The 27,488-nt window shown below is 44.3% G+C and overlaps 1 protein-coding gene across 2 annotated transcripts in view; it reads left to right on the plus strand.

Annotated features, from left to right (window-relative positions):
- PHIP (pleckstrin homology domain interacting protein) overlaps positions 1–27,488 on the plus strand; it is a 1,338,206-nt gene that overhangs the window by 43,833 nt on the left and 1,266,885 nt on the right. For both annotated transcript variants that reach the window (XM_069235639.1, XM_069235640.1), the window contains 2 exons: positions 4,610–4,760; positions 4,995–5,093. In XM_069235639.1, the coding sequence (XP_069091740.1) occupies positions 4,610–4,760; positions 4,995–5,093 (250 nt within the window). The remainder of the gene's footprint in view (positions 1–4,609; positions 4,761–4,994; positions 5,094–27,488) is intronic.

Here is a 27,488-nt window from a genome sequence, read left to right on the forward strand (position 1 = left end):
AAACACAAGGCCTTCATAAATAAACATACAAATTAACCCACAAAGACCATAGACAAATGACTACACATAAAATATACATATAGACAATGACGAGACAACAGGAAGACATGCAATCACAAATATAATAATATTTAACAAAAAATAAACATCAATAATAAATTACAATTGCTCTCCAATGATAAACTTTAAATAAGTCCATTGCACAAATACAGTAATTGATATCACAAGGGATAATGCTTATAATAATCACATAGATTCTAGCTTATATGGCAAAATCCGGTCAGTCTTTGAATCAAAGTTCTCATCAGAAAGATTTCTTCGTCAGTTGGTAAATCCTCCTTGTTGCCAATTGGTAGCTAATCCTTACTGCCTTAGTGGATCTTCCAAAATGCCAAAACTGCTGGCGCATGTTTTGGTGGACTTATGCTTTCAAATATATTCATAATGTTCAAGGCCACCTTCATCAGGGCACCAAATCAAATATTGCACACTGCGTCATCTTTTTAAATCTATATAGAAGTTAAGGGCATAGTTAGCTCTATATCAAAAATATGGTATATTCTAAAGTCATAAATTGCCTCTGTTCCCATTTGTGGGAGCCCATTTGGGTGAGTGTGGGGACCAAGCACAAAAACACACAGTGCAGAAATAGTGTATAATACAGGAGACCATGTCAGGCCATGTGATATACGTAGAAAGAACAGAGAACTTCAACCCATTCATGCAAAAAGAAATCACATGGGTGCTGATTCCTTATATGCATTCATTCTAGAATGTCTAAAGATAGTTCTATTCAATAATTATTTTGAATTTAATGGAACAGTTTACCAACAAATTAAGGGAGTAAGCATAGGCGCTGCCTGCACTCCCAGTGTAGCAAATTTATATGTTGGAGCATTTGAGAAAAGACACATCTATAATGAGATCGTTCCGTTTTTTTTAAAATATCCATCTATGGTGTAGATAAATAGATGATGTCTTTATCTGGAGAGGAGGTGAACAGGCACTGAATGAGTTCTTTATATGGTTGAACCTCTGTAATAACAATTTGAAATTCACTATTAAGTGGGATTATAATCCGGTAGAGTTTTTAGATGTATATATTAACATCTGGATGGACGCCTGTTAGTGTCCTTGTTTACCAAACCCACAGCACGTAACACTCTTCTACACTATGATAGTTTTCATCCCAGGAGTCAAAGACAGGCTGTTCCTTTCTCTCAGTTTTTGCGTATCAGAAGGAACTGCACAGAGATGAAAGACTTTGTTAAACATACAGATGTTCTTTCCGTTAAACTGTGGCAGAGGCGATACCCTACAAGGGTGATCAAAGATTCGCTGAAACGAGTGAAATACTACAATCGTGACTCATTTTTCAGGTGAAGAAACAAACTGACAATGACAGGCTGGCATGTGTTATCCATCACTCTTGTTTAAATGACAGATTTCTAAAGATCATTAATTCAGAGGGGCATATTTTGAACACCAGTGAAGATTCTACACATCTAGAGAAACCTGTATTTGCCTTTAGGAGAAACAAAAATTTGCGTAACATCCTGGTCAGATCTGCGGTTACTTGTTCGCAAGAACCAACACAAAGATCGATTACAGGGATGGATCCAGTTAAAGGCAATTTTCAATGTGGTAATTGTCATGCCTGTGAAGCAGCTATAGTTTCAAAAAATGTTATCTGTAACAGTAAAACAATTGCCCTCAACACCATGACAAATTGTAGATCAAAAAACGTGATCTACCTTATCTTATGTCCGTGTGATCTAGGATATGTCGGTGAGAAATCAAGGGAGCTTAGAGTGAGACTGACTGTCTGAACATAAATCTTCCATTAGAACTAGGAAGCCTAACGCTCCTTTGGTCGCACACTGGGTCACTTTCAACCATAAGGAGGATGAGATTAGATGGACCATCTTAGAAAAAATAACCTTGAGGGACGCTATGCTTTTTGAAAAACTCAAAAAGAAGAAAGAGGTATTTTGGATCTTCTTATTGGAGACCTTTAAAAGGGGTCTCAACTAGGACATTCCCTGGCACATTGCCCTCTGAATAGTAGAAGTCCATAGAGGTCCAGATACATGAAGAGTGGTTTAAATAGATACCTGTGAGTCCTTTAGTCATGACTTTTCTTACTTTTATACGTTTTATGTCTATATTGAGTTTGTATGATTACCTTGGATTACATATCTTGCTGTTTTCTTGTTCTGTGCATTTCTTTATCCTATTACTAGTGCTATAGATAAACATTGCCTTTTAAAGGTGGCCGCCCTGTTTCTCTGGATTACTGCCGCTTAGCGAGAGGTGACGTTTGTCCCTCGTCTATTTTGATACTTTCCGGCATTTTAATAACGCGCTGTGATACCGCGTTTCACGAAGGTTACAAGCCGGTATGCTTGCATGAGCTGGTTTACCACAATTCTTTTGAAGACACTTGAAGGTATGTTTTAATGGTTTTAGTGACTTTGGAAATGTGTTTTTCTAACTTTATGGTAATGAGCCTGTCCGCGTGCAATTTTCTGACAAGACGATTCTTTTTACAGCTTTGGCGTTTTGGTTCTCGGACCCGCTAGCAATGTGGTAGTCAATTTTGTATTTTTTCTTACTATCATCAGGTAAACATGTAATCACCCTATGTTTGATACTTTTTGCATGAATGGGTTGAAGTTCTCTGTTTTTTTCAACGTATATCACATGGCCTGACATGGTCCCCTGTATTATACACTATTCTGCACTGTGTGTTTTTGTGTTTGGTCCCCACAATCACCCTATGGGCTCCCACACATGGGAACAGAGGCAATTTATGACTTTAGAATATACCAACTTATATATAGATTTAAGAAGATGACGCAGTGTGCAATATTGGATTTGGTGCCCTGATGAAGGTGGCCTTGAATATTATGAATATATTTGAAAGCATAAATCCACTGAAACGCGTGCCGGTGGTTTTGGCATTTTGGATGATCCACTAAGGCAGTAGGGATTAGCTACCAATTGGCAACAAGGAGGATTTACCAATTGACGAAGAAATCTTTCTGAGGAGAACTTTGATTCAAAGACTGACCGGATTTTGCCCTAAAAGCTAGAATCTATGTGATTATTATGAGCATTGTCCCTTGTGATATCAGTTACTGTATTTGTGCAATGGACTTATTTAAAGTTTATCATTGGAGAGTAATTGTAATTTATTATTGATGTTTATTTTTTGTTAAATATTAATATATTTGTGATTGTATGTCTTCCTGTTGTCTTGTCATTGTCCATGTGTATATTTTATGTGTAGTCATTTGTCTATGGTCTTTGTGGGTTAATTTGTATGTTTATTTGTGAAGGCCTTGTGTTTGAGAGTCATTGAGTTGATAGGGGGTTATGATTTATTTGAGAAGTTGTATAGTTTGTAACAATGATGTGAATATATACACACATATATTTATGTTTTGATTAATACATTTTTGAATATTAGTTAGGTTTTTTGTTAGTAATAGTGTGTTTTCCCGAATCAATAGGAGAGTGGTGTACTCTTTTCTTATTGTAGATTTCCCTGAATCTCTCTCCGTATTTGTACAGGGACCCTGTATTTTCCTTTAGTTTGTTGGCCATTCTTTTAAAACCATTACGAGCAGGTGCCCTTGCATGTACGTGGTGGCCGTTGTATAATATTTTTTGTGGATAGAATAGCCGTTGCAAGATAGCATTCGTTCATGCACATGTGACAAGGATCTGGTTAAAAAAGCATTGGCGAAGTTAACAGATGTCACAGGCGAGAGCTGTTAACTTTGCTAGTGCTTGTTAATTGTTTTCGTTTGCGTTTCCCTCAGCTGTGCACTTTACTGCAGTTTAACTCTCACCTGTGGTCTCTTATTCTCTCACCCACACAGTCTTTCTTTGTTTTACACACATTCTGTCATACCCACATTTTCCATCACTGAGGACATCTGAAAGGAACATACCTCACAAAGTAACTGTTTTTACTGTAAAATAAAAATTACTTATGACATCTAGAGCCCCTTCCTTCCAGCCTTAGTAGACTCACATGATCGCTGTGTTTTGTGGCACAATATGTACAGCTATTTTCGGAGTTGGCCTATTTATCCACCTATACAATTAGATTATCAGTAGATCTTTCAGTTTCACTCCTGTGTACCCCTCTTTCTTACAGGGTAGACATTAGTATGCACTGCACAGATTTATCCATTTAAACATGACATATTATTAAATTTTGTATTTGCACAGATTTAAAAATCCATATTTCAGCTTTTCTTGGAGGTCTACATACTTAAGTGAAAACACAGGTAAAACCACTGATTTCCCGATACACCGAGATTAACAGATAAAAGCAGAAATTCACAAATGCTTTAATAGGTAAATGGGCATATAAGCAAACATGGTGTTTTGTTCAGATACAATTCTACTTGTTATTTTAATTTACTAAATAGTCCTTACAAGTTAAATCTTCTAGTAAATAAGCTTATTCCAGACACTTCCAGATTGCAGAAGCATTTTATCACTGGGAAAAAATAAATACGTGTTTGGATACTGTGTAACTGTTCTGGTCTGATTGTTTGTTCTAACCATCTGTTCCATTTGTTTCATGACATAGGTGAACTGTTACCGCCATTTGGCTCCAGATCATCTACTGCAAATATGCCATCGGTTAGGTCCACTTCTAGAGCAGGATATTCCATCAAGTGTTCCTGGAGTGCAGACGTTATTAGGGGCTGGAAGTCAGTCTTTGCTGAGGACGAAAAAAAGTAAGGCTTTTGATTTCTCTCATTCCCCAAATTTGCATCACATTGCTAAAAGCTATAGCTACAGAAACAACAACATGAAAATATTGAGTTTTATAGTGACCAGTTCCTTTTCGGATTCTCACAATGTACTTGAAATGTGATCTAATTTGGAAATAGTTGGTATGTTTTTAATTCCGGATCCTGTAACTACAACACAGTCTGCACTTGAATGATTATTGTATCTTATATTGACAGGTTGCAAAAATGTTGTATGGAAAGGAACAGCTCTTGCAGCATTACATTGCGGTAGGCCTCCAGAGACACCTGTGAATTTTGGAAGCCCACCTGGTATCGGTAAGTAAATTCTTATCTCAAATTATCGGGATGTTACTTGAGAAATTAAGCGCAAACCTGAGGCTTTTCAGATTTCCGAGAAAGGTTACGTCATAGTACAGTACCACATAGTGCGGCAGAAGCCTGAGAATTGAGGCCCTCAGCTGCTTCTCACACATTAATTTGTAAACATTTTCTGTGGTGTATCACTAAATTACTGTTTTAGAGGCCAACTGAAACACTGAGATAATTACGAAAAATATTCTAAGTCATTAAGGAGCAGGATGGTAAAAATTTGAATATTCTGGTGGTTTCATAGTCGTGCTAGTTTGATTACTTCGTCTTAATATATGAAAACATGGTTTATTATGTATTGCTTTATCAGGACAGAAGAGATTTCCATGTAATTGCTGCTGGTACATGCTTCACATCGAGCAGGCATGTGAAATCCTACTTCCCCCTTGTTTGGTGGACTAAGACACTGTCTCTAGTGCTGGTGGTTGGGTGCCCTAAGAATTGTACCCACCAAAGTCTAATTTCTTGGTACTCATGAATGCACATGAGGTAGAATAACACAGGTATTGCCTGCGTCGGCACCATGTGCTCTCTCAAAAGGTGATTACTTCAAGGGGCTTTGAGCCCATTCATTGCTTACCATTTGTGGACTTCATTGTCACTGTCAATCTGATAGACTTCAAGCCGCAGATTCCTTACCTAAGAAATATCCTTAGGCGTAAGACTGGATCTGTAAGATTTTCGCGCAGTACCCCTGTGTGCCGATAGGTGGGGCCATTTGGCTCTGCTTCATGTGCGTTGTGTGTGTGTGTGTGGCAGAAGTGACATGCACGGTAACTAAATAGGCACCACCTCAGCGTGCAGATGTCAGTTTTTTGTTTTCTTTCCACACCAGATAGTGCTGATCTGGCCTGAGCTAAGCCTCAGCTGTTTTTTGACTGGTCTGTTTCTGTTTTTGTCGACTCTTTTAGAGATTGTCTTCTCCTGGTGTGAGAATGTCACCAAACAAACAGTCTGGATTCAACCCATGTAAGGTCACTCATATGCAAATATCGGTGACAGACCCTGACTTGGTGTGTTTGTGGTGCTTGGAGCTGAGATGCGACTGTCAGGTGTGAGAGGACTGCCGCCCCATGCAACCCAAGGTGCTGAGGAAGCAGTCTCTCAAGCTCTTTGCCAATGTCACTCAGTTCTGTGACGTTTGAGGTCCCATTTGTGTGAGAGGTCCTGGGGCAGTATGCAGAGCCCCTCCCGACGTTAATCGTTGCATTCAGAGCCATTGGGGAAGTTGGGAAAGTCACTCAAACTCAGGAAGTCTAAGAAGTCCAAACGCTATTCGACTTCACCACATCTGTCAAAGTCATCTGAGGGAGCGTTATCATTCCATCTCCTGTCCTGGGTACGCTCTGTGCTTCTCTGATTTACCTGGCGTTGGAGTGACCCCTGCCCAACTAAAATAATCTTATGCGGCCATGCACCTCATTCGTTGCCAGTTGGGCCCCTGGAATCCCTCACTGGATCTGGAATGGAGCCACCAGAGAAATCGAGACCTTTCTGGGCATGTGCTCCATTGCCAACGCCTAAAGGTGGCACTGTCTCCATTGTTATTCCGAACTCTTGACACAAAGCTGGATGGGCGTCATCTGATGTGGTTTTGCAGCCGACCAGTGACATTCTTTCTGGAGTGGTGCTCTTACCTTATGTGATGGTTAGGCCCGGTGGGGGAAACATTTGGGAAGGGTCTGTGGACCCGTATGAAGATGAACCAGTTGAGGATCAGGAGAACTGATATGAGGAACTTGGTGGGGCTAGTGAGTTGAAGATTGCACATGCTATTGCCCTACTTGGGGTCTAGTCTAAGCCCTGCACAGGTGTAGTGTATAGTATAATTGCCCAACACATCGCCCCAATCCTGGACATCCCAGTTTCCTTACCCAGCTTGGTGGTCCAAGTCCTCTCATTCTACATCCACGCCACTAGATAGGGAATCCAAGAGGCTGGACACCTTAATTAAGAAACTGTTCTCTTCCACCAGCCTGACACTGCGGTCAGTGAACACTGCATGCCTATTAAGCTGTTATTCCCATACACTATGGGATTTGGTTGCAAAACTACTGCCTTTGTTCTTGGAGGAGGTTCGGGCCATATTCTGTCAAGCTGTTGCCGATGGGAGGGATGTGGCTAAGTTCAACATCCGCTGTGGACTTGACAGTACTGACTTCCTGGGCAAAGAGATTTTATGGTTGGGGTTTTGCAACGCCACGCCTGGCTGAGAACATGTGGCGTTTTAGGGTATGTCCAGGTTTCCCTAATGTGCATGCTCTTTGATGCTTTCGCCTATGTGGAGACAAGACAGATGTAGCTCTATAGCTCCTCAATGACAGCAGGGCTCGGCCAGTTCCTTGGGCTTGTCCACAACACCTTGTCAACCCTAATCTGCCTTTTACCCCTTTCATGGCCATGGAAGGGGTCTCCAACTACACCATTACCCTCCCAGCCACCACGGCCAGCAGGCTTTCCAGCCTTTTCGTGGCCAAGGACAAAGGTTCCAGAGACCACACAGAACAGGTAGCCAGTGGTTTGGTCAGTCCCCAAGCCACCTGTGCACCTTTCTACCATTACTACTTTTGCCCAGAGTTCTCAAGAACGATAGGGCCCAAGTCATTCTTTTGGCTGTGCATTGGGCACAGAGAGTCTGCTATCCAGAGCTGTTAAGCATGCACATTTGTCCTACGATCAGGCTGCCAGTGTGGGAGGATCTTCTGTTGCAGTAAAAAGGCAGGTTCTGCTTCTGAACCTGACAGGGTTTCCCTTGATGCATGGAGATTAAGCAGCAATAGTTGACAGCTTTCAACCATCTGCCCGAAGTCTGCAATGTTGTTTTGACAGCCCACCGTTACTCCACCAAGACAGTATAGACCTGCCGTTAGAGCAACTTCTTGGCATTATGTACTGATAAACAGTTGACCCTACTATGTGCACTCCTTTTCCAGCTTTATTTGTTTATTATTACTCTATCCTAGCAGGGCTAGGCCTTGGGCCCTTTAATATGCGAACTGTCAGCCATATCGATATTTCTACGATTGCCAGGTCAGCCATCCCTGTTCTTTGTACATAGGTTTTTGAAATGTCTCCAACACATGTTAAAACTTTCTTTCTTTATCATGCCTCGTAGGGACCTCAATTTAGTCCTGACGTTTCTGATTTGTGCTCCTTTTGAGCCATTATACAACTGCCCTATCTGCGCCTTACTATTGAAAAAAAACAGCCTTTCTAGTGGCAATAACATCTGCCTGGAGGGTCAGTGAGCTAGCAGCTTTCATCTCAAACTCAGTACCTTACCATTCACCCAGCCTGGCTGGTTCTTTGCAAGAGAGCCTTCTTCCTACTAAAGTTGGCTTCTTTTGTTAGAACCCTGTTCAGAGGGCCAGGGGCCATGCAGGAGATGCTGGGCCCAATCGAGGTGGCTGAGGCCTTCTACTCCGGATGTCCAGGGACCTACCCTACTATGGATTCTTCTCAACTGGGTCAAGCACACCCTTCTGCACCTGACGCAGTTGGATAGCTTAGATCAAGCAGTCAAGGCTCCATTGGAGAGGAAGTGTAGCAACAGACCAGTGAACACAATTCATAAATGAATGTGCAAGCAGTAAATAAATATCCAGTCAAATACTTATTTTCGTATGAAAAATAAAAACTTTAATTCCACCTCTACACATGCAAGGTAAAAGACATTCAAAAAGCAATAACAATCCCCTTGTGGTCAGGACTCTGGTAGTTGTTAGGCCATTCCCTTTCCTCCCCCTCTAGTACAACAAGGTTGTTATTTCTCATTCACTCAATGCTGCATCCAGGGAATGTAAACTAATAGACCGTACCCAAGAGTTCCTCCTTCGGACTCTGGAAGTTAGTTCAGTATTTAGAGTTTAGGGATTAGCAGCACCAATGGTGGTATGTCCTCTGGGGCCCCAAAAGCCCAGTTCTCAGCTTACCCACTCCGGTGGCAAAGTACCCTGCAACTATGTGGCGCGGTCCTGTTCTGGATCGTAAGAGTCGGGGTGCTAACTGTCGCATGTGGCATCACTTGGCAGGTGCTGGCTCTCTTCCCTGAGCCATGTGACCCTCGGATTTCAGACAGGCAAGATGCGTCGGCACCAGTGGTCATGCAGTAAGTCTTTTCTCCAGTTGCTCTGTTAGAGTTCATTTGGGGCAGTCCACAAGATACGGTTGTATCCCACCTTGGTCACAACAGTTCCTCGTCCTGGGTGACGACCTGGACCTCTCTGCTTGAGCTTCTCTTTGGGCCCCCCCGCCTGGCATATGACATTGCCACTGAGGCCTTCACATTCAGGTCACGCTAGCCTAACGTAGATGGTCAAGACAGCCCCTCCTGGCATACGGGGTAACCAAGCCACTCCAGCACATGAGAAATGGCCATATCGATGCAGGGACGGTTTCCTACCGCCACAGGGTTGACCCACACAACAGCAGCCCCTCCTGACAAATGGGGTCACCAAAACATTGTAGCACACGGGCTGCAGTCCGATCGGTGCTGAGACCGGTTGCTCCCGCCACAGGCTTTCGGCAATCAGCTGTGGCCGGTCCTGACATACGAGGTCGCCAATAACGTCCAGCACACAGGCTGTGGCCTGATCGGTCCTCGGCTGGATTCCTCACTCCTTGCACAGAGTCCCCTCTCACCAGGGCTCCTTTCAGGACCTCAGTCCCTCCAAAGTTCTCCTCTTCCTCACGGGCACACCGGTCTTGGTGAGCAGGCAGGCACTCGTGCTTCAGGGCAGATGATCTTGGCTTCCCTGAGCTATGTCCCCTCACCCAGAATGGAGACTAGCAGGCTGGTCCCCCAGCCCTGGTCACAGGCAGAAGTCTTGCAGAGCTTACCCTTCTCGCACAGCCCGGCTGGCTGCTCTGCAAATGACAGAGTTTGGGTTCTCAGCCTCCCCTTCGTATAGTTCTTTTCCAGACATAAAATGTAATTTAGTGTCTGAGTCTTTGAAGTTTTATGTTGAGGTTCTGCTTCTCTAAAATGGGCATCTGTTCCCTTCTGTCTTCCTCCTGAAGGTTCTGTCGCAGCAAGCAGGACTCCAAAGCTGATTAATCCACAACAAGATTCATGGGAGTGGCCAGAGTTCACCCTAGATGTCAGCCACAGTGATATGTGCATCGAAAGGTTTATCTTAGGGCCACATCCCTACTCTTTATGATTTTCTTATCAGCCCCACCTCCCTCTTCCTGATGTGTCCAGGCCCCTTTCCTTATGATCTGTCACTGAATCAAAGAGCCCTTTGTAATGCACAGGGAGAGCCTGACTCTTCCATCATTCAGTGCTTGTCCAATCCAGATTCCAGAAATGTAGCAGTATACAAATCTGTCTGGAGTCCTCTGCGCCTCATGTTTTCACAAGGCAGGCCTGGGCATCCAAAATGAAACCCAAGGTCCTCCATGTTGTGCACCAGTGCAGGCACTTCTGCACTTGGTGTACATTCAGAGCGCACAAAGCTGTCTGGTACTGTTGTCCTCGTACCATGCTATCACCAACATTCCCACATACAACACTCACACTGTCTGCGCACACTGTTCGGTACTGCAGTCTCTCTATACTGCACCAGAGTGTTATTTTAAAAGTACGTGTCAGCGCACACACATTTACCTTGTGTGCACTGCACCACACTTTATTATGTGTAGCATATCTCTTGCGAGTACACATTGTAAGGAAATGGCTCCCTGTTGCAGTTACCCCCCACATTTTGCCTGATACTGATGCTGACTTGACTGAGATCTGTGCTGGGACCCTGCTAACCAGGCCCCAGCACCAGTGTTCTTTCACCTAAAATGTACCATTGTTTCCACAATTGGCACATCCCTGGCACACAGCTAAGTCCCTTGTAAAAGGTACCAGTGATACCAAGGGCCCTGTGACCAGGGAAGGTCCCTAATGGCTGCAGCGTATGTTGTGCCACCCTAAGGGACCCCTCACCTAACACATGCACACTGCCATTGCAGATTGTGTGTGTTGGTGGAAAGAAAAAGGCAAAGTCGACATGGCATCCCCCTCAGGATGCCATGCACACAAAATACTGCCTGTGGCATAGGTAAGTCACCCCTCTAGCAGGCCTTACAGCCCCAAGGCAGGGTGCACTATACCACAGGTGAGGGCATAGCTGCATGAGAAATATGCCCCTACAGTGTCTGTCTATTCTTAGACATCATAAGTACAGTTCTGGCCATATTAAGTATATGGTCTGGGAGTTTGTCAAAAACGAACTCCACAGCTCCATAATGGCTACACTGAATACTGGGAAGTTTGGTATCAAACTTCTCAGAATAATAAACCCACACTGATGCCAGTGTTGGATTTATTAAAACAATGCACACAGAGTTTTTTTTTTTTTTAGAGATGCCCCCTGTATTTTACCCAATTGTTCAGTGCAGGACTGACTGGTCTGTGCCAGCCTGCTGCTGAGAGACGAGTTTCTGACCCCATGTGGTGAGGGCCTTTGTGCTCTCGGAGGACAGAAACAAAAGCCTGCTCTCGGTGGAGGTGCTTCACACCACCCCCCTGCAGGAACTGTAACACCTAGAAGTGAGCCCCAGCCCTACCGCCCTGTCTCCCCACTTCAAGAAAACTGCAACAGCGACGCATCCCACAGGGTCCAGTAACCTCTAAAGCCTCAGAGGACTACCCTGCATCTAAAAAGGACCAAGAAACTCCTGAGGACAGCGGCCCTGTTCAACAAACGCACAACTTTGCAACAAAGAAGCAACTTTTAAAGACCACACGTGTCCCGCGGAAGCAAGACTTTCCACTCTGCACCCGACGCCCCCGGCTCGACCTGCGGAAAACTAACTCTACAGGGAGGACTCCCCGGCGACTGCGAGCCCGTGAGTAGCCAGATTTGACCCCCCTGAGCCCCCACAGCGATGCCTGCAGAACAAATCCAGAGGCTCCCCCTGACCGCGACTGCCTGTTTCAAGGAACCCGACTCCTGGAAAACAGACTGCACCCGTAGCCCTCAGGACCAGAACGAACCGAACTCCAGTGCAGGGGCGACCCTCTACCTAGCCCAGGTGGTGGTTACCCCGAGGACCCATCCCCCGTGCCTACCTGCATCATTGAAGAGACCCCCGGGTCTCCCCATTGATTCCTATTGAAAACCTGACGCCTGTTTGCACTCTGCACCCGGCCGCCCCTGTGTCGCTGAGGGTGTACTTTCTGTGCCTGCTTGTGGCCCCCCCCCCCCATTGCCCTACAAAACCTCCCCCGGTCTGCCCTCCGAAGTCGCGGGTACTTACCTGCTGGCAGACTGGAACCGGGGCACCCCAATTTCCATTGAAGGCTATGTGTTTTGGGCACCACTTTGACCTCTGCACCTGACCGGCCCTCAGCTGCTGGTGTGGTAACTTTGGGGTTGCCTTGAACCCCCAACAGTGGGCTATTTTGGACCCAACTCTGAACCCTGTAAGTGTTTTACTTACCTGTGAACTTAACATTTACTTACCTCCCCCAGGAACTGTTGATTTTTGCACTGTGTCCACTTTTAAAATACCTTATTGCCATTCTTGCCAAAACTGTACATGCTATTGTGATTATTCAAAGTTCCTAAGATACCTGAGTGAAATACCTTTCATTTAAAGTATTGTTTGTAAATCTTTAACCTGTGGTTCTTAAAATAAACTAAGAAAATAGATTTTTCTATATAAAAACCTATTGGCCTGGAATTGTCTTTGAGCGCGTGTTCCTCATTTATTGCCTGTGTGTGTACAACAAATGCTTAACACTACCCTCTGATAAGCCTACTGCTCGACCACACTACCATAAAAAAGAGCATTGGAATAATCTCTTTTTGCCACTATCTTACCTCTAAGGGGAACCCTTGGACTCTGTGCACACTATTTCTTACTTTGAAATAAGTATATACAGAGCCAACTTCCTACACACATGCACTCAGCGCATGTCTTCATCATGCACACACTTCATCATCAACCTGATGTAGGCCAGGAGTGAGTTTAACACACATCAGCTGAATTTTGAACAAGGTGAGTGAGCCTCTAGGTCTTAGACCAAGACAAAGGGAAAAACTACTACTGATTATTACATGGTATGCTCCCACCACTGCTGTTAACTCCTGGTGAAGTCAGTAGCCTCCCACCACTATGATGTTAGCCCTTTGGGCGCCCCTCCTGCTGCAAGAAGACCACAATCCTGAGACATGCCTATGTCATGGAGCACATTCATGATCTGTGTTTGCATATGAGAAAGAAATCTGCATTAGGGATGCAGACCATAACGCAGTTGGACACTCGGGCAGGGGTACACGTCTCTCACCATGCAGAAGACTTTTTGGTTCCAACAACTCTTTCAGGTAGGCCACTCCTTCACCCTGCCTACCTTTTATGGTGCGCCTCACCCCTTTAAAGAAGAGGAGAGACTATCCGCTGTACCCATAAGAATTTTGCTGTCCTATCTTAATTGCACAAAAGAGTTCTGAGTGGATGATCAGCTCTTTGTGGGTATGTTGGAGCCAGAAAAGGAAAGGTGATGCAGAAACTGACCATATTGCGATGGATAGTGTTCTGCATCAAAATCTGTTGCACCTGGGCCACAAAGTAACCCCTTGAGTGTTTACAAGATCATTCTGTCAGAGCTAAGGCTGCAACCTCTGTGTTAGCTTGCAAAGTACCTGTCCTAGACATCTGTCAGGAAGCAACGTGGACTTCTCCAGTGTCGAATCTTCCAGATACTTACATGCTTAAATCTTCTCTGTTGTCTTGGTGGGAGCCTCACAGTATTTAGAAAACGAGCAATACTTTGTAAGGCACACTAAAAGACATAGATAAAGTAATTGACATTAACCAATTGTTTTAATAGACCCAGACTTCAGCCAATCAGACACAAGACCCTGAACCACTTTTCCTCTGTAGAACCATTATAGCTCAAATTTCTAACTGCATTGTGTGTGAGAGGGTCTTTCTGAGCTCTGTTAAGTTGCTACAGATTTGGCAGCTTTTGCGTCCTCTCTTCTCTCAAACAAGGAAACATTGGACTGCTACTGACCAGAGGTACTGTTTTACTTAGTATTTTTTACACCATGCCAGAGAGAATGAAGAAAAGGCTATTTTGGGCATGCAAGTTTTGCAGAAAGCCAAGACATTTCTTAGAAGATCTCCATTAGGAGTGTCTGTACTCTTACGTCCTCAGTACAAGCCTAAAGAATGTAAATACCTCGGAACCTTTTTCTTACATTGAGAGCAATCCAGATGATCAGCCTGAGGAAGGAGACCCTGCTACATCGAGTCACAAGTGGCATGATTGTGTTGCCCTTTATCACCATCACCAGCAAGTTCTTATCCTGAAGATATAGGCGGGTTTCACGATTTATTGTTCTCCCTCTCCCAGTGAAACAAACCGAATACTTCTGTATGATTTTAAGGACTCCGCAAGAAAATCCATCAGATCTACCCCCATTGACAACTGTATTTGGGAAGAAGGCCGTAAACTGATGAAGAACCCAGCTTTGGTCATTGCTGTTGTTCCCCGGCTTCATAAGGAATATAAGGCACCAGATTCTTCACCGGTCTGTTTGATACAACGTCCTCGCCCAGATTAAATAGTTACACAAGCTGCACAAGAAAACTCCAGAAATCCTTCTGCCTCCTTTTCAATGCCACCAGATAAGGAAGGCGGGAGGATTGATAAAATTGACAAGCTTTTCGCAGCAATGGCATCTACTTCCATCAGAGCCTCAAATACACTGGCCATTCTGGGTTGCTACAGCTGCCAAATGTGGTCTGTTATAGCAATTTTCTTGGATTTTCTACTGGAAGATAAGAAAAAAGAAGTGAAAGAAGATTTAACAGGAAGGCCCTTAGTCATCCTCTGAAATTATAGATGGCAGGCGTGGCAGTGTGGGTGGCAGCAGGGCTGGTTAAAAGCCACCTCTTTCCACCCTGAATTTCAAGCAAAGATTCTGGATATGCCCTTCGATGGTGAAAAATTGGTAAAAATGTAGATGACTCCCTTCAGGCCCTCAAAGCTGATACTGAGAAGGCGCATTCCCTTAGACCGTTGCAGCAGAGGTGTTTTCAATCCTTTGATGGAGGAGGAAGAGGGCAATTTACTCAAAGGCATTTCTATTAGTCCTACAGATATAGTTATATACACAACAAAGACATCATCCTCAATACACTGGGCAACAGTCATGCAGGAATTCCAACCTTACATACTTAAAACAGCCAGCATAAAGATGGTCCCCGGCTGGAGGAAAAGCCCATGAAGCTGCATGAAGACAGTGACATTTTTCAGGCACCAGTCACCTCGCAACCCCACCACTAACTGTTGAGCCACTATCTCTCGTCTTTTACGATCACTGGGAGAGCATATTTTCTGACTAATGGGTGTTAGACAAAATTCATCATTGTCACACTGGAATTTGTTCAAAAGCCCCCTAGTCATCCCCCTCCCGAGAAATTGCATCAACATCTCACTCCCTTAAAACAAGAGAGATGTCTTCTTCTCTCAAAGGTAGCTATAGAGGAAGTTCCTTTCCAGCAGCGCGGCAAAGGATTCTATTCAAACTTCTTTCTCATCAAGAAAAAGTTTGGGAAATGGAGGCAAGTCATGGATCTCAGGCAGCTGAACAAGCATATGAAGAAACAACCTTTCCGAATTTTGTCTATGCAAGAATTTCTATTGCTGCTCAACAAAGGGGACTGCATGACGTCTTTCGATCCCTTAACGCATATTTTCATATTTATGTGAAAGATTGGCTTTATCTGAGGTTCGAGGTGGCAGAATGCCACTACCAGTTCAGTGTCCTACCCTTCGGCGTACGATCGGCTCCCAGGGTTTTCACTACGTGCCTGGCACCAGTGGCTGCTTTCTTAAGGAGAAATGGGCACCAGGTATTTCCCTACCTGGGCGTGCGGTTGATCAAGGAATCAGCCTTCCTCTCTGCAAAAAAATCTCCACCTTAGCCTGTTGGCACCTGTTTAAGTCTTTTGGGCTAAATCGAACGGCATAAAAAAATCGCAGTTTTTTTCTAAAGGCAGTTCTGGACACAAAAGTTGCCAAAGCATACCCGACCGCAGAGAGAGTTCACAAAATAATGGCGAGAGCTACTTCCCTTTCAGAAATTCTACTTCAGTGAGATTGTTGAAGTCAATGTTGGGGATGCTATCTTCGTGCATTATAATAATTCCAAACTGCTGTCTACAGGAGGCCATTGCAGGAGCAATTAGATGTGTTGTGGATACAGATTCACGGTTTGTTCGAGGACATGAATGACATCACCCCTACGATGAAGCAAGATTTGTCATGGTTGGGAAGAAAAGACAAAATCACTCCAGGTTTCTTGTTCAAAGCTGCAGAACCCAATTTCATAACGACAACTGACGCTTCCTTGGAAGGTTGGGGAGGGCATCCTCAAGAGCTTGGAAATCCACAGAAAATTGTCCGTACAGGAGAAACCAATGTACCTCAGCTTATTTGCCTAGAATTCACAATTCCTCTGTTCTGCTGAGAACGGACAATACAGCCACTATGTTCTATTTTGCCAACCAGATCAAAAAGTCTCTCCTCTGAAGCCCAATGAATTTGGAAGTGGTTATTAATGCACTGCATTTTGCTGCAAGTCGAACATGTCCCAGACAACAAATGGGTGGACTCTTTAAGCAAAACAACGAATCAATATCACTTATGGGAAATGCACTAGGTTAGGTTGTCTCAGATCTTCAAAAAATGGGGTACCCAATATCTGGATCTCCTTGTGACTCTGCTCAACAAAAAATGCAGAAAGGTTGCAAGTAGATCCCCTCAGAGAGGGTCTTGGGATGAATGCTTCTCGGATACAGTGGACAGAAATATTCACCTATGCCTTTCCTCTCATTCTCAGGGTGATACGCAAGATGGACAGGGAACAAGGCCATCTCATTTTTATAACCACTGCATGGCAGAGACAGTATTGGTACACAGAGCTCCTCCTATTTGTACTACCACCTATGCAGTTTCAGCCAATAGAGAGCCTGATTTCCATGAGCAATAAAAGCTCTCAATTCGTCGCCATGGCACCTCACCACAATGATTTTGGATCTTTAAATATACCAGTGGAATGCAAGTCTATCCTGGAACAGTCACAAGCTTTTTCTACAATTAAGACAAATAAAAAATGGAAGATATTTTGCTACTAGTATATGAAAAATTATCTGTATCCTTTTCATTCTTCTCCAGAACAGGTATTGCCATAACTACTTCATGTGGCGAATTCAGGCTTAGCACACTCTTCAATAAAAGTGAATTTGGCAGCAATTTCCAGGTTCAGGAGAAAAACAAGTGAAATCTCGCTGTGGTCCAGTAGGCTTGTGAAATAATTCACGAAGGGCTTATTTAGGTCCTTCCCACCAATAAAACCTCCTGCAATAGTCTGGCATTTTAATATGGTTCTTTCCCAGCATCTGAAAGAACCATTTGGGCTGATCCATAAAGCAGCTATGAAGTAAGTCTCATGTAAGACCGCCCTTTTATTGGCCCTCACATCAGGCAGAAGTATAAGGGTGTAATCTTACTGCTTGTATCTCCAGTGTTTACTCTATTGGGTTTGTTTCTCAGTGGTTGATATCTTGCTTCCTTAGTACCTCTTTGGAGAGTGGTTTCACCTATCCCTCCACCATTTATACTTTACTTACTGCTAGCTACTCCGATTCAAGCATGTGAATCTATGAAAGGTTCAATACTGTACCCTATGCTTCTTCAGTATTGATAGCTTTCATAGATTCACATGCGATCCACCCACCGCCCTGTTTAGACTTACCACCACTTTTATACCTCAATTTATTTATGTATATATATATATATATATATATGTTCGATGGCATGTGTAGCTGCAGATACACATGCTGTGCATATCCCGCCATCTAGTGTTGGGCTCGGAGTGTTACAAGTTGTTTTTCTTCGAAGAAGTCTTTTCGAGTCACAAGATCGAGGGACTCCTCCCCTTTCGGCTCCATTGCGCATGGGCGTCGACTCCATCTTAGATTGTTTTCTTTCCGCCATCGGGTTCGGACGTGTTCCTCTTCGCTCCGTGTTTCGGTTCGGAAAGTTAGTTAAATCTCGGAAAATTCGACGGTATTGTTTGCGCTCGGTATCTGGTTAGATCGACACCGAATTTTGAAGAGCTCTGGTGGCCCTTCGGGGTTTCGATTCCCCGGCGGGGCCGGTCGGCCAGACCACGTGCGTCTTCAAGGCTAATGGAACGGACCCCATTCCGCTTCTGCCCCTAATGCCACAACAAGTATCCTTACACAGATCAGCATTTGGTGTGTAATTTGTGTTTGTCTCCCGAACACAAAGAGGATACCTGCGAGGCCTGTCGAGCTTTTCGGTCGAGGAAAACGCTAAGGGACCGGAGAGCGAGAAGACGCCGTCAGGACACCAAGACTTGGAGGAAGAAGAAACCTTCTCCATTGCTGACTCGGACTAGGCCGAAACCCAACAGACGCCGAAAACCGTGAGTAAAACACCCCTGGCCAAGACTCACGGAAAATACATCAAAGCCCAGGGGACGCCACCGCCGACAGGCCATGGCTTAACCTGAAAATTAGGTGACCGTCCATTGGCACCGAAAAAGGGCACGCATGTGTCGAAGTCATCCGACTCCGGTCGAGATACCGGCACAGAACAGACTCTGCCCCGATACACTGGGTCAGAGCAATCTCGACATCGAAATAACGGCACCGAAATAAGTCTGCACCGTGATATCGGAACACCGAAAGCCAAAAAAGTGTCTTCGGAGCCGAAAAAGACGGTTGAAAAGGTTTCGATACCGAAACATCCGGCTTCCGAGCCGAAACCAAGTTCCTACACTGAGGAACAAAGCCTGTCCTCACAAATGCAAGGAAACAAATTCGTACAGGAGCTAGAAGCAGGGGAGCCAGGTTACACTCCGAGAAGGCTCCACATTCAAAAGGAGACAGGAAAAATCAGAACTCTCCCTCCAATCCCAATGAAAAGGAAACTTGCTTTCCAAGAAAAAGACAAACAACCACAGGCAAAGGTGGCAAAACAAGTAACTCCGCCACCATCACCACATCACTCACCACAACCATCACCAATGGCTACCCCACCGATGATGCAGTCTCCAACACACACAGGGATGAGCCAAGATGATCCTGATGCATGGGATCTTTATGATGTGCGTGTATCAGACAACAGTCCCGACAGTTATCCAGCAAGACCATCACCACCTGAAGACAGTACTGCTTACACGCAGGTGGTGTCCAGAGCAGCCGCATTTCACAATGTCACCCTGCACGCAGAACCAATTGAAGATGACTTTTTGTTTAATACTCTGATAGTCAGTACCAAAGTCTTCCTATGTTACCAGGAATGTTGAAACACTCAAAGCAAGTATTTCAAGAGCCTGTGAAAGGCAGGGCCATCACTCCTAGGGTGGAGAAAAAGTACAAACCTCCCCCAACAGACCCTGTGTACATCACGCAGCAATTGACACCGGACTCAGTGGTAGTAGGTGCAGCTCACAAAAGGGTGAACTCACACACCTCGGGAGATGCACCACCACCCAACAAGGAAAGTCGCAAGTTCGACGCAGCAGGGAAAAGTTGTGGCACGAGCAGCCAACCAATGGCGCATTGCCAATTCACAGGCCTTGCTATCGAGATATGATAGAACTCATTGGGACGAAATGCAACACTTCATAGAACATCTACCCAAAGAGTTCCAAAAGCGTGCACAACAGGTGGTGGAAGAGGGCCAAAGTATCTCTAATAACCAGATACGGTCGGCAATGGATGCAGCAGACACAACTGCAAGGACTGTAAATACAGCGGTCACCATACGGAGACATGCATGGCTACGCACCTCAGGATTCAAGCCCGAAATTCAACAGGCAGTGCTTAATATGCCTTTTAACGGACAGCAGTTGTTTGGGCCGGAGGTGGACACTGCTATTGAGAAACTTAAAAAGGACACAGATACAGCCAAGGCCATGGGCGCGCTCTACTCCCCACAGGGCAGAGGCACATTTCGGAAAACACCATTTAAAGGGGGGTTTCGGGGACAAAGCACAGAACCCTCAACCTCACAAACCAGACCCACATACCAGAGCCAGTATCAGAGAGGAAGTTTTAGGGGACAATACAGAGGTGGACAGTTCCCTAAAACTAGGGGAAAGTTCCAAAATCCCAAGACCAATGAAACTAAACAGTGACTTCAGTGTCACAAATCCCCAACACATGACACCAGTGGGGGGGAGACGAACAGAGTTTTACCAAAACTGGGAGGAAATAACAGACAAGTGGGTTCTAGCCATTATCCAACATGGTTATTGCATAGAATTCCTAACATTTCCACCAAATGTGCCACCCAAAACACACAACCTGTCCAAACAAAATATGGATCTATTACAGCTGGAGGTCCAAGCGTTGTTGCAAAAAGATACAATAGAACTAGTACCCAATCATCGGAAAGGAACGGGTGTTTACTCCCTGTACTTTCTCATACCCAAAAAAGACAAAACTCTCAGACCCATCTTAGATCTCAGAACACTACATTTTTACATCAAATCAGATCACTTTCACATGGTGACACTTGAAGACGTAATCCCCTTGCTCAAACAACAAGACTACATAACAACATTAGACCTCAAGGATGCGTATTTCCATATACCCATACATCCTTCCCACAGAAAATACTTAAGGTTTGTAATCCAAGGGGTACATTACCAGTTCAAAGTGTTGCCCTTCGGGAAAACAACAGCGCCAAGAGTCTTTACAAAATGCCTTGCCGTAGTGGCAGCCCATATCAGAAGACAGCAAATGCATGTGTTCCCGTATCTGGACGATTGGTTAATCAAAACCAATACGCAAGAACGGTGTTTGCAACACACAAAATATGTTATAGAAACCCTTCACAAGCTAGGGTTTTCACTCAACTACCAAAAATCACACCTACAGCCATGTCAAATACAACAGAACTTAGGAGCAACAATCAACACAAAAAAAGGGATTGCCACTCCAAGTCCACAAAGGGTACAGGCATTCCAAAACGTAATACAGGCCATGCACCCAAACCAAAGGTTCCAGGTAAAATTAGTGATGAAACTACTAGGCATGATGTCCTCATGCATAGCCATTGCCCCAAACGCAAGATTACACATGCGGCCCTTACAACAGTGCCTAGCATCACAATGGTCACAAGCACAGGGTCAACTTCGAAATCTAGTGTTGCTAGACCGGCAAAGATACACCTCGCTTCAATGGTGGAATACTATAAATTTAAAACCAAGGGCGGCCTTTCCAAGACCCAGTGCCTCAATACGTAATCACAACAGATGCTTCCATGGTAGGGTGGGGAGCACACCTCAACCAACACAGCATCCAGGGACAATGGGACACTCAACAGAAACAACTTCATATAAATCACTTAGAACTACTAGCAGTATTTCTAGCATTGAAAGCATTTCAACCACTAATAACCCACAAACACATTCTTGTCAAAACAGACAACATGACAACAATGTATTATCTGAACAAACAAGGAGGGACACACGACACAATTGTGTCTCTTAGCTCAAAAGTTATGGCATTGGGCGATTCACAACCACATTCGCCTGATAGCGCAATTCATACCAGGAATTCAAAACCAGTTAGCCGACAATCTCTCTCTGGATCACCAACAGATCCACGAATGTGAAATTCATACCCAGATAATACAAACTTACTTCCAAAGATGGGGAACATTGCAAATGGACCTATTCGCAACAAAAGAAAACGCAAAATGCCAAAACTTCGCATCCAGGTACCCACAGCCTCACTCTCAAGGCAATGCGTTATGGATGAGTTGGTCAGGGATATTTGCATACGCTTTTCCCCCTCTCCCACTCCTTCCGTATCTAGTAAACAAATTGAGTCAAAACAAACTCAAACTAATACTGATAGCACCAACTTGGGCACGAGAACCTTGGTACACAACACTACTAGAACAGTCAGTAGTGCCTCATATCAAACTGCCAAACAGACCAAATCTGTTAACTCAACACAAACAGACCAGACACCTGAATCCAGCATCACTAAATCTAGCAATTTGGCTCCTGAAATCTTAGAATTCGGACATCTAGACCTTACACAAGAATGCATGGAGGTCATAAAACAGGCTAGGAAACCAACCACAAGACATTGCTACGCAAATAAGTGGAAAAGGTTTGTTTATTACTGCCATAATAATCAAATCCAACCATTAAACGCATCTGCAAAAAACATCGTAAGCTACCTACTTCACTTACAAAAGTCCAAGTTAGCTTTTTCATCCATTAAAATACATCTCACAGCAATTTCGGCTTATCTGCAAATTACGCATTCTACTTCATTATTCAGAATCCCAGTCATAAAAGGCCTTTATGGAGGATCTGAAAAGGATTATCCCACCAAGACCACCACCAGTTCCTTCGTGGAACCTCAACATCGTATTAACACGACTCATGGGTCCACCATTGGAACCCATGCACTCATGTGAGATACAGTACTTAACATGGAAAGTAGCCTTTCTAATAGCTATCACATGTCTCAGAAGAGTAAGTGAAATACAAGCCTTTACCATACAAGAACTCTTTATACAAATACACAAACATAAAGTAGTTCTATGCACAAATCCTAAATTCTTACCTAAAGTCATATCACCGTTCCACTTAAATCAAACAGTGGAACTCCCAGTGTTCTTCCCAGAACCAGATTCTGTAGCTGAGAGAGCATTACATACATTATATATCAAAAGGGCACTAATGTACTACATTGATAGAACCAAACAAATTCGTAAAACAAAACAATTGTTTGTTGCTTTCCAAAAACCTCATACAGGGAATCCAATATCCAAACAAGGCATTGCCAGATGGATAGTTAAATGTATTCAAACCTGTTATATAAAAGCAAAAAGAGAGCTGCCTATTACACCAAAGGCACACTCCACTAGAAAGAAGGGTGCCACCATGGCCTTTCTAGGAAACATACCAATGACTGAAATCTGTAAGGCAGCCACATGGTCTACGCCTCATACATTTACCAAGCATTACTGCGTGGATGTGTTAACAACACAGCAAGCCACAGTAGGACAAGCAGTATTAAGGACATTATTTCAAACAACTTCAACTCCTACAGGCTAAGCCACCTCTTTTGGGGAGATAACTGCTTAGCAGTCTACGCACAGCATGTGTATCTGCAGCTGCACATGCCATCAAACGGAAAATGTCACTTACCCAGTGTACATCTGTTCGTGGCATGAGACGCTGCGGATTCACATGCGCCCTCCCACCTCCCCGGGAGCCTGTAGCCGTTTTAAGTTGACAAAAATTAAACTTGTACATTTGTAAATTTGTAAATATATCACTTTTAGTCACATTATGTACATACATACTTACTCCATTGCATGGGCACTATTACTATATACACAACTCCTACCTCACCCTCTGCGGGGAAAACAATATAAGATGGAGTCGACACCCATGCACAATGGAGCCGAAAGCGGAGGAGTCCCTCGATCTCGTGACTCGAAAAGACTTCTTCGAAGAAAAACAACTTGTAACACTCCGAGCCCAACACTAGATGGCGGGATATGCACAGCATGTGAATCTGCAGCGTCTCATGCCACGAACAGATGTACACTGGGTAAGTGACATTTTATATATATATATATATATATATATATATATATATATATATATATATATATATATATAATGTTCGATGGCATGTGTAGCTGCAGATACACATGCTGTGCACATCCCGCCATCTGGTGTTGGGCTCGGAGTGTTACAAGTTGTTTTTCTTCGAAGAAGTATTTTCGAGTCACGAGACCGAGGGACTCCTCCTATTTCGACTCCATTGCGCATGGGCGTCGACTCCATCGGGTTCGGACGTGTTCCTTTTCGCTCCGTGTTTCGGGTCAGAAAGTTAGTTAGAACCTCGGAAAAAACGTCGGTATTGTTTGCGTTCGGTATCGGGTTAGTTACAACAGATCGACACCGAATTTAGAAGAGTTCCGGTGGCCCTTCGGGGTTTTTTCGATTCCCCCATCGGGGCCTGGTCGGCCCGGCCACGTGTGAATTCAAGGCTGATGGAACGGACCCCATTCCGCTTCTGTCCAAAATGCCATAACAAGTATCCATATACGGATCAGCATCTGGTCTGTAACTTGTGCTTGTCCCCAGAGCACAAGGAAGATACTTGTGAGGCCTGTCGAGCGTTTCGGTCCAGAAAGACGTTAAGAGACCGAAGAGCCAGAAGACTGCAGATGGCGTCGACGCCGACAGAACAAGAGCGTTTCGAGGAAGAAGAGGAAGCTTTCTCTATCCAAGAGTCGGACTCGGAAGAGCTCGAGGCCGAAGAAATGCCGAAAACCGTGAGTAAGACGTCGAAACATAAGACTCGCAAGAAGTCAACAAAAGCCCAGGGGATGCCACCGCCAACAGGCCATGGCTTAACCCAAACAAGCGGTGACCGAGCCAAGGCACCGAAAAAGGGCACGCTGGTGTCGAAGTCATCCGACTCCGGTCGAGATACCGCCACACAGCAATCTCGGACCCGAGACATCGGCTCTGAGAAATTTCGGCACCGTCACAGCGGCACCGAACAAATTTGGCATCGAGACACCACCACGCCGAAAATTACAAAGGTTTCTTCGGAGCCTAAAAAGACCTCCGAAAAAGTTTCGGTTCTGAAACATCCAGCCTCAGAGCCGAAAACAGGTTCCTATACAGAGGAACAAGGATTGGCCTCCCAAATGAAAAAACATAGATTTGGAGAGGAACTTCAAGCTGTAGAGCCAGACTATACTCAAAGGAGGCTCCACATTCATCAAGACACAGGGAAGATAACCACTCTTCCTCCAATTAAGATAAAAAGAAAACTTGCCTTTCACGAAAAGGACAAGGAGCCACAGGCAAAGGTGGCAAAGAAAACAACTCCACCACCTTCTCCACCACCATCAGTGCACACACCACCAGTAGCAACTCCTCCACTGATGCACTCCCCGACTCATACTGCCATGAGTCAAGATGATCCCGATGCATGGGACCTTTACGATGCTCCAGTATCGGACAACAGCCCAGACTCGTACCCTACCAGGCCGTCCCCTCCTGAGGACAGTACATCTTACACACAGGTGATCGCAAGGGCAGCTGCTTTCCATAACGTCACCTTGCATTCAGAACCAATTGAGGATGACTTCTTGTTTAACACGCTAACCTCCACTCATAGCCAGTACCAAAGAATACCTATGCTCCCAGGAATGCTAAAACATTCAAAACAAATCTTTCAAGATCCTGTTAAAGGCCGAGCCATAACTTCAAGAGTGGAGAAAAAATACAAGCCACCGCCAACAGATCCTATTTATATTACAACGCAGTTAACTCCAGACTCAGTAGTTGTCGGGGCAGCTCGTAAGAGATCAAACTCTCATACCTCGGGAGACGCACCACCCCCAGACAAAGAGTCGCAAATTTGATGCTGCAGGCAAAAGGGTTGCAGCACAAGCAGCAAACCAATGGCGCATTGCCAATTCACAAGCGCTTTTGGCAAGATATGACAGAGCTCACTGGGATGAGATGCAACATTTGATAGAACACTTACCCAAGGAGTTCCAATAAGAGCACAACAAGTGGTGGAAGAAGGACAAAGTATCTCTAATAATCAGATACGGTCTTCAAAGGATGCAGCAGATACGGCTGCAAAGACAGTAAATACTGCAATAACAATAAGAAGGCACGCATGACTCCGCACGTCAGGTTTCAAGCCAGAAATTCAACAAGCCGTGCTAAATATGACATTTAATGAACAGCAGTTGTTTGGGCCGGAAGTAGACACTGCTATTGAGAAACTCAAGAAAGACACTGATACGGCAAAAGCCATGGGCGCACTCTACTCCCCGCAGAGCAGAGGCACCTTTCGCAAAACACCTTTTAGGGGAGGGTTTTGAGGACAACCTACAGAAACCACAACATCACAAACAAGGCCCACTTACCAAAGCCAATATCAGCGGGGAAGTTTTCGGGGGCAATATAGAGGGGGACAATTCCAAAGAGGTAGAGGAAGATTCCAAAGCCCCAAAAGTCCTCAAAATAAGCAGTGACTCACAAGTCACCCATCCCCATCACATAACACCTGTGGGGGGAAGATTAAGCCAATTTTACAAACATTGGGAGGAGATAACAGATACTTGGGTACTAGCAATTATCCAGTATGGTTATTGCATAGAATTTCGAGAATTCCCTCCAACAGTCCCACCGAAAACACACAGTATGTCGAAACAACATATAAATCTTCTAGGATTAGAAGTTCAAGCATTGCTCCAAAAAGAGGCAATAGAATTAGTACCAAAACAAGAACTAAACACAGGAGTTTACTCACTGTACTTTCTAATACCCGAAAAAGACAAAACTCTAAGACCTATACTAGATCTCAGAATATTAAATACATACATCAAATGAGACCACTTCCACATGGTTACATTACAAGAAGTAATCCCACTGCTCAAACAACAAGACTGCATGACAACACTGGATCTAAAGGATGCATATTTCCATATACCAATACATCCTTCACACAGAAAGTACCTAAGGTTTGTATTCCAAGGGATACATTACCAATTCAAAGTGTTGCCATTCGGAATAACAACTGCGCCAAGAGTTTTTACAAAATGTCTAGCAGTAGTAGCTGCACATATCAGAAGGCAGCAAATACATGTGTTCCCGTACCTAGACGATTGGTTAATCAAAACCAACACGCAAAAACAGTGTTCACGACACACAAATTACGTCATAGAAACCCTACACAAACTAGGTTTCTCAATCAATTACTCAAAGTCACACCTTCTGCCGTGTCAAACACAGCAATACCTAGGAGCAACAATCAACACAGTAAAAGGGATTGCCACTCCAAGTCCACAAAGAGTCCAAACATTCCAAAATGTAATACAAGCCATGTATCCAAACCAGAAGATACAGGTCAAATTAGTAATGAAACTCCTAGGCATGATGTCCTCATGCATAGCCATTGTCCCAAACGCAAGGTTGCACATGCGGCCCTTACAACAGTGCCTAGCATCACAGTGGTCACAAGCACAGGGTCAACTTCTAGATCTGGTGTTGATAGACCACCAAACATACATCTCGCTTCAATGGTGGAACAGTATAAATTTAAACCAAGGGCGGCCTTTTCAAGACCCAGTGCCACAATGCGTAATAACAACAGATGCATCCATGACAGGGTGGGGAGCACACCTCAATCAGCACAGCATCCAAGGACAATGGAACATTCAGCAAAAACAGTTTCATATAAACCACTTAGAACTGTTAGCAGTGTTTCTAGCTCTGAAAGCATTTC

This window comes from Pleurodeles waltl, chromosome 5, assembly GCF_031143425.1.
Source record: "Pleurodeles waltl isolate 20211129_DDA chromosome 5, aPleWal1.hap1.20221129, whole genome shotgun sequence".
Lineage (NCBI taxonomy): Eukaryota > Metazoa > Chordata > Amphibia > Caudata > Salamandridae > Pleurodeles > Pleurodeles waltl.